We start from the raw sequence: 14,830 nt of genomic DNA on the forward strand, positions 1-14,830 counted from the left end.
AAATTCAAAAATATTTGAATTAGGTATAGATAAACTATTGCCTCTGTTCTGCGGTCTTTCGATTGATTATTATAACAACCGCGGCCCATAAGCAAACTAGCAAGATGACATAAAAGTCGCATGCCATTTCGGCGAGCAGCTCGCGAATGAAATTGGTCTCTGATGTGGAAGGGCACTCTCTGAGAGTAACTCGCAATAAAATATAGTTTCAAACGGAGGGGGGACCGACAGATCCCTCGCAAGTAACAGTAGTCTCGGTGTGTGAAGTGATCTACCAGAAACACCTGACAATATTAAGAATTCCGGCAGACTATGGATGCCATTCATTACAGATATGTTGAAGAGCGCCAACAAAACGGAAAATCGTTTGTTTTGTACAGGTGTTAATATTTGCAAAACAGATCGTATATAGAAGGGTGTTGATTTGCATGTGTTTCAGAACTTCAAAGACCTGAGGGAAGAGGCCAATTGAAAAACGGGGCACACTTTCATGTGAAAGAAACAGACAAAGACTAAATATAGATGAAATACAAATTTGTTTACAGATTTACGGAAACTAATTCATTGTGGTCTTGATTTGACTTACATCAACAGAGTTATTTCCCATTTCTTTTATAAAGTTCCAAATAAACTCTGTGGTCTCTCTGAAGGAATCATGGTCTGACAAATTCAATCAAGTGGCATTAGGTGTTCTGAAAGAATAGGCAAGCAAGCAACACATACCATTCATTTAATCCCATCTGCTCCACAATGTGGAAACTATGGAAGTTGGTAGCCAATAATTCCCTGCCTTCCTAGATGAAATAAAAATAACGAGAGGCGTCATCCCGACACCCCAATGTCACTAGTACCCTCAATAATCCAAAAGAGGAGCAGAAGTGCTCGGATGGCCCCCCTTCAATGAAATCCTGGCAACGCCACTGGTTTGGCCTAATTAACGAGTTGATAATAGGTTGTAATATTACTATGCATCTTTTAAACTGACCAATTCAATCTGTGGAAACATCACAGAACATCTTACACATTAACTCATGGCTTCAAAAAGTGGTTAATGATAACAGTTTCAGACAAAATGAACAGCTAAAAGCAGGACATGAATCACAATTTTTTATAGTTGTGTAAAACTTGTTCCAGAGTAACAAAGGAGTCCATGAAATCTTCATCCGTTAAACCATGTTTGGTATATTGATGTACGTACGCTCGCGATGAAAACATATTCCACGCCTTATCAACGATATAATTTAACGGAAGTGTTGGTGAACGATTGTTGCTGATAAGAGCTGCACATTTTTCGTATTGATTAAATGCCCTGGATTGCGATAGTTTAGTGAACGCTAAATCAGGATGTGTCCACGAAGAATATAACTTGTCCTCCAAAAACAACGAATGATCAGCACTTTCGACATCTTTGCCTCGCACGATTAACATATTCGCTAAGGATCGATTGTGACGTACGCTTCCCCTAGGCGTGTCATTTCCTGTTTTCACCTGCCAATCAATACCTACAACAAAAAAACCATAACTAATTTTTGAAATAACGTGAACAATTTCTTTTACCTTTTCCACATGTTTAGAAATGCTCATACATGATTAAAATAATAATCTGAAACAGAGAACTGTGGAAAATCAAAAAATCTAAATCATGTCACAATGGAGTTTTTTGCCTTCTTCCTCTTTTGATATCTTTGTAGAAACAATTTTACAATGTTAACAGAAAAAAAATGTTTACCAAAGTGAACTATACTCCTAAAAAAAATTGTAATATTCCAGAAAATCTATTGGTTTTTTTTTTTTTAAATTAAATATCGATGACACTCACCTTCTTCCATGGCAGCGTCTGCCAGGAACATTTGGCGTAAATGTTTGATTAGACCATACCACTGGAACGTGCTGAACTCCATGACGTGGGCTGACATCTGTGGAATGTTTCGAATAGATAATAATTTATATTCTGGGTGAGGAACAAGATGGTGCAGCAACATTCCTGAATGAATAATTTCTGAAATTAATGTTCGTCTGGTAGGTAATTGAGTGCCTTGGGTTTGAACCCTCCTGGAAGTAAGACAAATTTGTATGCTTCTGCCAGTGCTTATGAAAGTCAGCCCACTGTCATCTTTCAACCCTTATTGCATGTAATGGTGATCAATTAAAAATATGAAACAAACAATTTGATTTTTCACCGAAATCGTCCCAAACTTACCCAAGTCATTATCCATGAGAATTGTAGACCTTAGACTGAAATGTGGAAAAGTGCAAATAGAAACCATTAATAGCCCAGATACACATCAAAAAGTTGGAATAGCTCTTTCCAATCCCTCATTGGAAAAAAAATGAAGCCAAAATAAAAAATGTTCCCCCTAATTGTCTCATACTTACCCAAGTCATTATCTGTTTTACCCTGAGAATCACAAGCTGGCAGTAACACAGAGGCTAATTTATGGCACACAACTTTATTGATATCCTTAAAACTGATTTTCTTAATGTCTAGTAGCTGGGAACAGATTTTATGCAGATGATCATTCTCCATGACAACGACTGCGTCTGCTGTTTGGTAAAGGTGAGACAACGTTAATACAGCATTATAGTTCTGTACGATTACCTCCCCTGTATTGTATGGCCAAACGACTTGATTCATGATGAATGAATGAGGAAATTCGTCACGCAGGGCCTCGTTAATAAACGTTCCAACACCGGACCCTGTACCACCTGCTAAACTCAACAACGACAGAAATCCAGAGAGTCGGTCACATTTTTCAGCCTCTCTTTGAACCATCTCCATGACCTTATCCTTCACATTAGGCCCGTGAACACAGTATCCATGTGCCCAATTATTTCCCGAGCCCCTCTTCTGACAATATTGTTGCTTATCAGGGTATTTCCATATGCCACTTTTCTTGGCTTCTTGACAAGTCTGAGCAATAACTTTCGATTCCATGTCCACCATGACAGCTCGAGCTTCCACAAACTCAGATTTTTCAGGGGTGTTGAAATATCGTCTAACGACCTCTTCTCCATATTCTCTATTCTTATTGGCTGTTACCATGTGTTTAGTGGAAGTGATGTCATCAGCTATAGTAGAAAAGAGTTGACCACCTATTTGGTTTCCACATTGCCCCAACTGTACAGTTATCATTGACATTTTGGACGCCTGAAAAAACAAGTTTCACCATATATCTTTTGTTAACATCATTGCTTTGCAACAGCAATATTCTAGTAAAACAATGTCTTATGACAATGACAGCGAGTCAGCGACAGCACCTTACATTTGGCTTGCCAGTCTTTCTTTACTTCCACCTCTCAACGCCTCTGTCTTCAGTGCTTCTGAGAGACAGCTTTCACCCACTAACAATTATGTCTTGTCTATGTTATGTTATGCCCCCATCCCTTTTCTTCTGTCTATATTAAATTCAAGTGCTTTATTAGGCCTAGAGGCCTTAGTAGCCAATCAATAGCTCAACAAAAATGGTTGTACCTTTCAGGTGTAAATTAAACCGAAACAGAGATTTAGTCTTAGAGTCAACCTGTCGGTCTAGGTGTAAATCTGAATCATATATTCATTTACAGAACATAAATAAGTGCTGGCACGTAAAGATCGTCTGCTAATAATTCAAGGGCCCATAGTCTTTCAAATCCTTTTTCTTTCAAGATTAAGAATGTCAACAATTTTGAAACTGCCGCATAAAATGGAGAAACGAAAACACAAATCACTGTAGATACCATGCTAGTTTGAAAGGAAAACATTAAAATATCATCAAAATGTTTAGTTTGCAAATTATTTGACTTTTATAACTGAGAGAAAATATTCTGTTTACAAAACAAATATACTTCGTTTTGGGAAATTTCAATTATTCACAAAATGGCTGCGCCCATGATCATGTCGAATTTTCCTAAAATATATCAAAAAGTCTTGCAACAAGCAAGTAATTCAAGATATGCAAATCAGGTGATATGAATAGGTTAAAGTTGATTCAGAAACTTCATTCTCTCTATAGGAATTTCTTACACTTTTCCCTATCAAGAAATTGGAAACATTTTTGACCTTGTTGTCACTACTGTCAGTGTCGACTGTCGGATCAGGGTCGAGGATATTCGCCACCGTTATTTATTACTTGCCACCCGTTTTTAAATCTGGCATTATTAGCTGTAAGGGTCTATAATGTAACAATATCCACTCCTGTCAGATCACTTTGAGTTATTGTTTTCACCAGCCAAGAATGTAAAATAGTCTACCTTAGTTTAAGGTAGCGACTATAGTTACTGCAGTCATTAAATTCTTAATGACTTGTTTAGGTATTAGGGTGTGAAAGTCGACACTGGGTCGACTCTTGGAAGTACAGGCATCAGACATAATTTTTCTTTCCTTGAGGAGAACCCACTACACCTAGCAGACAACAATCCAACTTGCTACCAACTGAGCTATTCCACTGCCAGTGGAATTCTTAATGATGTTTAGGGTAATATAGGAAATCCCATGCCTTGTATTATTATTCAATTAAAATGGACAGTTTTGAAAGTTGAGATAATTTTATTTCCTTTGACAGTATAAGAAAGAAGTCGACATGTTATAAACGTCATAACCCAAGGAAGTTTGTTAAACAATTATAACTCCTTCTACTGTCTTTGTCTGCATTTATCAAAAATGATTTTACGATGTTTACAAAACTTGGTATATCTGTATACCATACTAAAGGTAAAAGGGAGACTGCATTTTCTAATGTTTAGTTTCAGTTTCTAGTTATTTTAAAGCTGACACACACTCCCCCTTAAAGTTTTGATTTTCAACTCTGTTTTTGTAGTCATTCAGAAGAATAAGTTTTTGGAGGAAAAAAGATGATGGAAAGAAAAAAGAAGAAATTGAACCTGAACCAGAAACACCATTTCTATCTGAACATCAGCGTTCAGACATCAGAATGCAAACGTAAGTGACAGTGATATATTATTATGTGCAATGAAAGTTACTTGAACTGAAAATAACGTATCGAAAACAAGGGTAGGCTTAACATACAGAGTTGTACTGAAAAAGGTAAAGCCTACCCGACTGCCTTGTTGTACTGTGTGGGGAAGAATATCTTGTGATGTCTTGATGGAATGATTAATGGTTCAGATTTGTATAGATTTATGGAAGTGTTGATTGTGTTATGGTGAAATTCTTAAAAACAAGCAATCTAAAAAGGATCAGAGCTACTGCCTTAAAAAGTGACATTTTACATCTGGCTCGTAACCAATATATCCCATCAGTATATCACATCCAAGGAATGGGTAGTAGAGCCAAATCTGCCAAGATCTTAAACATTACTTGATAGCATGTATGTATAATGCCTTTTTAAAAGTGACAGGCCTACAATTTTTGCTATAATTTTGAATGTATTTATCCGTAAAGGGCCCGAAGGGTGGAACTTATAACAAGGGACATTTCTTACTACCTGTCAAATATATTTGGATATTGATGTTATTTTTAGTATGTATGATTGCTTTTATAAAAGTTGTACTATTTTGATGGTATTTATTTTAGAGTGTTGAATGTCATTAAAACGTACAAACCACCAGAAGACCTGGAGAATAAAATTCATCTCAATGTTCAGCAGATCTGTGGAGATATAGATAACTGGAAATCTTATAAATTAGATAACAGAAGAGTCAAATTTAGGGTAGGAAGATTCACTGTTGATTTATAAAGATTTGGTGGTATATTATCTGCATGGTATTTTAGAATAATACCTTCAACTCTCTTGAAAGATTGATAAACATATTCTTTTCAAAAAAATCCCTAAACTCTTTTACTATAGTATTGGATAGATATTCTTAATTTAGGACAGTTATTCATTCTGTAACACAACTTAGTGTCTGCTTTTATGACTATTTTTATTATATTTTTTATTTCCAGTTGCTGACTAACTTAATATCTGAGTTTGATCATAACATCCCAAACTACCAATTGAATCAGATAAATACTATAGAAGATGCTGTGGAGTTCTTTAAGATAGAAGTTCGTGACACCAACTTACTAGAGGACATGGCGAGTACAGACTTACCAAAAAACCTCCATCTTCAACTAGATGCTTTAAAATTTGGTACGGAAAAGGACACTATGTTTCAAGGTTTGACTGCGTTTCCAGGTTCTAAAACTAAAGTTACCAGCTTACGCAGAAAACATCGAAGTAATTACAAGGATGGAAAGAGACTATATTGATTTTATTTTGTGTGGTGAAATTTAATGACTATGAATGACTGAAAAAATGTCAAGTACTCTTGAGTAAAATTTTATTAAGACAGTAGAAGATTTGTATTATTTGGGTCGATGGTTCCCAACTGTATTTGTTTTCTTTGTTTTGATGCTCTTGTTCAATACTGATTCCCATACCATAATTAAAGTGCGCCAGTACCTCATCCTAGAGTAATGGAGACACTGCTAGGTGGATAGACTTAAGATAATTGAATTAGTCTATCATCCACCTCAAATTTGTTAAAGAGTATTGTCTTTGTACTCATTTCTATAAATATCAGAATTAAAACAGTAGAGGTGAATTAGCTCTATTATACCTCCTATTGTTTTCAACTAGAAATGACTCAAATCTTGGCCTTTGTAAACAAAATTCAAAAACCATACATTTTTGTATGGACTAGCATAAAAGTAAGTACAGTGAAACATGATTAGAGTTTTATTACTTGAATAAAATGAGCATGTTATGAATGATAATGATGTACAACACAATATGAATGACAATATTCCATATCTTAGAATCTTTATTCCATTACACTCAGACCCATGAACATGTTGGGTTTCATTTCAATGTACCGGTATATTCTTTTATTCATTAAAAAGGGATACAGTTATGAAACTGAACCACTCTTTTGAAGCATATAGGAATCGTTTTGTAAGCATTTGAATGTTTAGCCTTGCTGATTTTTAGCTGAACTAGATAATTTTACAGCTATCATACAATAACGAAATATTTTCTAGTGCTCAAATATAGAACATAGAATTCAAATTAGCACATCGTTTGTGAAATAGAACTCTAAATATCACAGAAAATTATTTTTTCTTGGTGATTTTTTCCTTTAAAGTAATGTCCTTTTCGATTTCAACACACGCACGTTCAATTTCATAGTTTTTACTGACCAACCCTACCCACTGTGTTTCTAATTCTTTTAATTTCGAGCCAGCTTGAGATTGTTCATTTTTACGCTGCCAGTTTATTTCTTGAATCTTTTTCCTTAAATCTGAGAGCTGTTTCTGCGCATCCTCCACCATTTTGGCAAGAACTGCATTGTATGTTTTCCAGGCATTGGCCCCATATTCAGACATAATTTCCAAATTCAAAATTCTGGTGGCCTGATGCTCAAGTTGAGCTTGTGAATTGTCCACACATTCCATCCATGCAGTGATGTCGGTCATTTTCCCAGCAGGCGGAGTAGGTAATTCGTATCGTTTCATGCTCATCATGTCCATGGGAAGGCGGGCATGTAAACGTTCGAATTCGTTTTTCATTATCTCGGTCTCGAATGCGTCATAATTAGGCGTCCCAAGGTAGTCTAAGTAGTTTTTGGTAGGCCTGTATCTTCTGGTCTCTTCGTCCACCAACGCCATGGCAGCCTCTCGAACCCCAGGCTCATCGTAGCCCTGATCATAATAAGGTAACGCGTCCACCAAAACTTCACCGGCCATGTTTTCTCTTTGTAGACCTTTTATACTCTCTGGTTTGAAGAGTTATCAACGGGAGATAACTCGTATCAATACGGACTACAAATACATTTTGTAGTGATCTACTGCAGTACTGGTGATCTATATACGGCTCTGGTGATGATTAGGTTGCATATCTGAAAATTGTCTGTTTTCGAGGTTATGCATATATTATGAAACTGTTTAAATACTTGTTTATCTGAAGCTTGTCCGAAACAACAGCCTCTGATAGCTGAAAATTAAAGCCTTGTGTAGCATCTGACAGGGTAGACCTATGCTTACTTTTCTAAACACCTGATACAACTTTTTTAAGATTGATATACTCCCTGAAATATTTATTAGCTGCTACCAATATTTCGCCGATATGTTGTTTGGATTTGGGGTTTCGTTTTGCGGTTCGGACCGTTAGTAAGTGACTTATTTATTGCAGACAGACGTTTTTTTTCCTTAAAATTAGTGGAGGAATTTTTAATATTTTGATCATGAGACAAGTTAAGCCATTCCCTCTTTTTTTCAAGTTTGGTTCAAATTAGGAGGAAATAACGACAAGAAATATATAGTAGGAAGGATCTTCACAATGTCAAGATATTACGAAATTCGTTTAATACCTTGACTGCAATAGTCACAAACATAAGTTTGTAAACAGAGCAAATTGATTGGATTGCATGCTAGCGAATACAACCAATTAGAGACCTTAAGAGCAAGTCTTTGAACAGTCATATTTTTGGACATATTTCTGTCGAGGGGTCTGGATGTTTTCGCAGTCGTACAATCCAATTAAATCGCTACACAAGAAAGGTGGCTATTGAAGTGAAGGTATTAAACTAAGTTCGTATTAGCTTGACATTGTGAAGATGAGGCGGAAGTGGTAATGCATTCGGCAAAGTATTCTGAAAGAGGTAACAGACAGACAAAGTTTTAAAACCCTGTGCTAAGTGAATGTAGGCCTATAAGCTAATGATCCATGGCAACAAGATTCTGGCTATATTTGCTAATAACCGAAGATGAATAAATTCTATTAAAAACTTTTAACCCATGAAATATTTTTATAAGATGAACAATGAATTACAAAGTTTATTAAATTAATGTGAAAAAATAAAAAGCACTTCGAAGATGATGAAAATATTTTTTGAAACTTGAGACATTACGATGAGTCCTGAATTTTAATCCAACCAGTCATATTCAAATCTTAATTCAAACATGCGCACAAAATATCCAGTCTCCGTTATCCAATCATTGTAAAGTCACGTGGTTAATTTCTGTCCAACCATTGGTCTATTTCGTATTTCCGTTCTGCGGGTTGTGTCCTTCACCAGATGAATCCTGAAATTTATAAATAATATAAGTCATTAAGAAATGTTAAAGAAGCACCTTCACTATCCGTTAGACCAATCATACCTTAGTACTTCTTAAGGCTATTAAGCACATTCAAGACCCAAATGAATCCCCGAAAATGCCGACTGTTTCCCTTTAAACTATAATGGAATTGGTCGGTTGTCAGATTTGTTCAAGGGTGGAGGATTAAGAAAACATTGACCGTTGTACGAGAGATTACCCCTTTTCAACGTAATGTGAATGAAAGGAACGACAACTCTGTATGAGAGAAAGCCTTGGTATATCATTATTTCGTCAGAATCGGTCAAGAATTTTTGATTTGTCGCTGACGGAGTTTAGAAACTCAAGAATGATCAATCAACATATTGGTTACTTTTCGTCGAACGTCTATTTATTTTAGATATGAATAATTTTATATTTCAACTAATAATAGGCTACCTAGCCATGGACCCTGGGGAAGATGAACTAACCAAATGACATGCATTCAGTATTTATTTTGAATATACGTGAAATAACAGACACATTCAGAAGCGTATTCAATAGTCAGATGATATTGATAAACATATAGTATGCCCTATAGTAGGTCGCGTCGGTTCGTTTCACCTTGAACTATAGTTCACCTCAGTTTTAATACCAGTGTTTAAAGAGATAGCACCTCTTAAAATACATGTAAATCTCAAACTTGGCCAAAAATGAATTGAAATGAATGGAGTTTTACGTACTATTGGCCAATAACAGTAATATAACTAAACATCAGAATTCATGCATAAACCAATTAATCTATAAAACTACGCGATTGTTGATATAACAATTACGATTGTATTTATCGGATTACAGAAGAATATGATAGTTATGAGATTGGGTAGGTTAAAGATGAACAAATACGCTTATTGAACGATTTTTGAAACTCCTTTCTTGTGTTCATTTTAAGAGGTAGTATTCCTTTAACCAGATCAAAACAACTAAATATTCACCCGTTTAAATATCAAACACTTTACACTATAAATCCTACTTTTTATTGTACTAATATGAAGACAGATACACCCTGCAGTGTTTGATGAGGATAATTTTGCAATTGTCTTATAATGAAAGCTCGATGTAACGTTTTTTTCAAATCAAAATAGGATGCGAGCAGAACTATATATCGCAAACACCAAGGTTGCAGATTGCTTGACACAATGACAAATGAAACATTTTCAAACAACCGTACAAAATAATTTAAATTAGATCAAAGGGTTATTTTGACGAACGTTCAAGGGGGTTGTCGTTAGACCCTAACTGAAGTGGCTATATAAAAAAAACGGAACGAAAATTGTGGTTTAATTTCAAATGGAACAACCATAATAAATAGTTCAGTATGGTTATCTTGTATCTGAATTTAGTATATGGAAATACCTATTAAAGTAACTTTGTCACGTGATCTATACGCCACCTGCTGTAGTAAAAACCGAGTTAGAGACCTTTCGAGAACCTTCAAGACAATAAAAAGAAACGTGTTGAGCTTAAACTATGTTAGATAAGATTAATGGATGGTAGTTCAGGAAATTAATAAGGCATATTAATATTAATATCACCATGAAATACTTCTCATGACATTATCAATAAAAACATTTAAGAAAAAACGACGTCTTTACAATTTTATTATCGACAACATACATTGTAAAACAATCATGATTTCGAGTTCTAACTTCTAAATTTGTCTTCGTCCACCAACTGTTGCTTAATCATGACTAAAATAATAATAACTCATCGTGCCAAAACACAACCATTTAGTTCATATTTCTTACATATTACGGTGACAATAAGGCCGTGTGTTTTTTATACCTTGGATCCACTTTAACGATTTTAGCTACAGGGAGCAAGAGTATGTGTACGTAAGCGTAACTAAAACTCAAGCTCAAACTCAACACGTGCTTACATGTGTCCGTACGATAATTCCACAAAACCGTCAACGTATAAAGGAAACCGAGTGGTATAAGGTTAGGAATTAAAGGTGGAGGGGAAAGTCTCACACAGTATAAAGGGGATTCCAACACTTAGGGATAATATAATATTGTAATCGACCTGGACAGTAGCATAAGACTATTTTTATTTTCATTTCCAACTGTTCAGGGATCTATAACAAGCACAGCCTGGAGCAAACAGTTTATTGTCCCATCTGAACAACTGATTATCAAAATCAAATGTTTAACGTTTTGCGAAAGGTATCTGCAAAATAAAATATAAAATATCGACATACATGTAAGTCGATTCTACTTCTAATGCTTCTATTATTCTATTATGTACATGTACTGTTGTTTACGTACTGTTATAGAAATATTCAATACAATTAGACGTGGTAAAAATCTTAGAGGGTGTTTTAATATAAACGCATGAAACCATGGATAAAATCCCAGTGATACTAGCCTACATGTAGAGTATTCTTCTCAACTTCCATCATTGCATACCGCTTAACCAATACTCATTAGTAGAGCACATAGTTGTAAAACTGTAGGCTAATGAAGATGGACAACGCCATGCAGAATGCAATGAGGGAAATTTTGCCAGGATAACGCCATTTAATGCTCTTTTTCGATTTCTAACTGTTGAGGGATCATTAACGTGCACAGCCTTTAGCACACTGGGCCACAGTTTATTGTCCCATCCGAAGGACTAGGTTTTTCTATGCAACCCCCCTTACCTGCATCACTGACAGGGGAAACCGGGATGTATGACTGTATGAATATTATAATATAGCAGTGAAATACAATTTAGATTATACTGACTGACCTAGGACATGTGTCATATCTGATAAAACAACTTGCGACTGCGTATATGTCATTCATAATTAACATTGCCACGTCTACATAGTTACTATCTAACATATGTTTTCTTTTTTAACAATAATGTTACAATGTTTCTTCCTATATCAGATATTTTTGCTTTTAATAAGAACTACATCCATAATATGCTTAACCCCCAAGCAGCCTTAACCTCCTTCCCCCAATCTCCCCTGGCTCTACTAACAATTCAACTGAACTTTTTGTAGAGTTCATGAACTCTTCGCACTAATCGTCATGTATCAACAAATCGCAGTAAAATTTCTCCCCCCCCCCCCCTCGTTTCACCTTCTCTAACCTCAAGTCCGCCTTTTAAATACCAAATCCCCCCTCCCCCTTCACACACTTACTTTAAAAGAGACATTACATACCTTAAAATCTAAACAGAAACTAAATCAACTCTGTGGTCCTTTCTTTTCTTTGTTGTTTTTCTCGTTATTCATGAGTTTTTGGACAGTTTTCCTGTTGTGTCCCGCACAATCATGATGGTTGGTGTGCTCCTGTACCTCGCGTTTTGATCTTTCTTTACCACTGTGGTGAGAATGTACGTGTTTATGCACGTCAATATCGTATTCATCTAATTCGGTGGTATAATCGGACTGCGCTGCACCAGACATGTTGTTATTGGTGAAGAAAGTTGAAGTTTTAACCAGACGAGATGTACCTCGATGTAGTCAGTGAGTTGTGTTTATCTAGAGTTAGCTGAATTTATTTACCACCCAACTTTATATATATCGTCATCAACAAGCCACGCCCACCACGGTAGATTTAATATACCTTTCTTCCTCAAAACCAGATGAGACATACTTGTAGGTCCTACCATTCTGCAATCCTCGGCAAGTTTTTCTATTCCTTTGATAGCTGTCGCATGGAGTATAATTTGTGTCCTTCATTCTCTACTTTTTCAGTAAAGATTTGGCCATATAGTGTGCAAAAATGGAGCTTGTTAGAATATAGGTCTATAAAACCATAGCAAGGGGGAGGGGGGGGGGGGGGCATCATTTCTTAAATTTCAGGAACGACAGGCATCGGACGAAGAATTGGAATGTCCCAAATAGAAGTCGAAGGTGTACCCGATAAGCCTAGATACAATCCCTTTACGGAGGTTTGACATGAGGAAGGCGTCATCACTATGGAAATTATGGAATGGGCATAGGTGCAGCGTGCCTCGGTCTTTCAGGCTATTCAAGTACAAGATGTCTCAACAGTTGAAAATAGAAAAAGGTATGCTTATACTGCAGTTCTGGCATAATTACCTCATTGCGTACTTCCTGGCATTGTCTGTCATTATTTACATTTAACCCAATTCGATTTAACTCATTTCTCAGAGTAGGCCGCGGCGTATTACACCATCCCTTAAATAGCAATAAATAGAATGTTACTCCGCTGCATTCGCGTTTGATTCAAAAATTACTTATCTAGATAAAAACATTGAAAATTTGGACTCTTGATTGGTCAGATAAAAATAATCATCAACCAAAATGCTTGAAGTGTATTATCGTAGTAAGCAACAGAAACAAACATACCCGAACTAACAATAACAAACAAAAAAACAACATCACGTTTTAAAATAGAAACATGCCGTCATATTCTCAGTCTGGTTAACCAATGATGTAGTCTGAAATATCAATTCTAAAAACCACGATTGCTTATCGTATAATACAGTAGAGTCTAGAAAATACTGGAAGGCTCAAATGTTTGCCAATGGAAGCCTTCATTACCCCAGCTGATGGAGAATAGAGATCCCATTTAGGCCTACTAGCTGATGGAAATCCTTTTTACCAGCTGATGGAAATCCCTTCTAGCAGCTGATGGAAATCCCTTCTATAAGCTGATGGAAATCCCTTTTATCAGCTGATGGAAATCCCTTATAACAGTTGATGGAAATCTCTTTTAACAGTTGATGAAATCCGTTTCATCAGCTGATTAATATCGCTTTTAAAAGCTGATGGAAATCCCTATTATCAGCTGATGGAAATCGCTATTATCAGCTGATGAAAATCCCTTTGCAGCTGATTGAAATGCTTCTAGCTGACGTAAATTGCAGAACGCTCGTGGCAACTGGGTAGCCTCCAAGGCCTATATTTCGACGGCTATATCCCTTTAAAGTAGAAATAAAATGCGACTGTGTTATAATTTATAGTGATTGATAAGATTAGTGGTGCGCAGCCGTGACACACAAATCAACAATGCTGATGCAATGTTTTATTCTAAAGTGAAACGAAATCAATTCGAGTTCTACGCCCTACTTTTTCCTCACCTTATTTTTCTTATAAAATGGACAAAGCCATACAGTGTACAATTAGGATAATTTTACTGTCAACATAAGCCTATTCTTTTTTTTCTTTTTTTGACGGTTGAAAAAATGTGTCCATTGGTTCAATCTGTAGAACGTTATATTCTCCTAAAGAAGAGCTTCTCCAAGTAGAGAGCAAGTGTCCCAATCAAGTGTCCAGATATCATTACAATTGTGAGGAATTCTCTTATATTTATAATAACATTCAGTAGCGTATTTAGGGGTGGGCCATTAGGCCATACCCCCCCCCCCCCTCCCCTCATGCCAGCGAAAGGTGAAGTTAATTTGAAGCCCTCTATATTCTCAAATTTCAGATGCGCCCCTGTAAGTAAACATGTGTTGTCTAACCACTTTTGACAGTGATTTGATTGGTCAGCCTAGCACAAAATAATGTTAACTTTTGAAGCCATACAACACCAGTAGAGTATTTAGGGGGAGGGTCATTGGGACTCGCCTCGGAGAGACACCTCTCATTTTTTCCCCCCCCCCCCCCCCCCAAACCCTCAGGTATTTTCTAATACACCCCTGTAAAACAAAATAAGAAGAATCTCGCCAGATCATGCATGGCAAGGGTAGTAACCTGTAGAATAAACACGAAACGAAATATAGATATCTATTTTAAAGTAGGCATATAGGCTATATATAATAAGTTGTAAAAGTTAATTTACTATTTTATTGTATTCCCAGAAATAGGTTATA

At 36.1% G+C, this 14,830-nt stretch overlaps 2 protein-coding genes across 2 annotated transcripts; both read right to left on the reverse strand.

Annotated features, from left to right (window-relative positions):
- Positions 1–520: 520 nt before the first annotated feature.
- On the reverse strand, positions 521–3,663 carry LOTGIDRAFT_225368 (hypothetical protein). Its single transcript, XM_009049568.1, has 4 exons — positions 3,473–3,663; positions 2,398–3,148; positions 1,820–1,999; positions 521–1,502 (listed from the first exon to the last, which is right to left on the reverse strand). The coding sequence occupies exons 2-4, from the start codon at positions 3,137–3,139 to the stop codon at positions 1,099–1,101; spliced, it is 1,326 nt and encodes a 441-aa protein (XP_009047816.1). The 5' UTR covers positions 3,140–3,148; positions 3,473–3,663; the 3' UTR covers positions 521–1,098.
- Positions 3,664–6,049: 2,386 nt separating this feature from the next.
- LOTGIDRAFT_225373 (hypothetical protein) lies at positions 6,050–7,682 on the reverse strand. Its single transcript, XM_009049569.1, has one exon. The coding sequence runs from the start codon at positions 7,664–7,666 to the stop codon at positions 7,034–7,036; it is 633 nt and encodes a 210-aa protein (XP_009047817.1). The 5' UTR covers positions 7,667–7,682; the 3' UTR covers positions 6,050–7,033.
- Positions 7,683–14,830: the final 7,148 nt, after the last annotated feature.

This window comes from Lottia gigantea (assembly GCF_000327385.1).
Source record: "Lottia gigantea unplaced genomic scaffold LOTGIsca_139, whole genome shotgun sequence".
NCBI lineage: Eukaryota > Metazoa > Mollusca > Gastropoda > Lottiidae > Lottia > Lottia gigantea.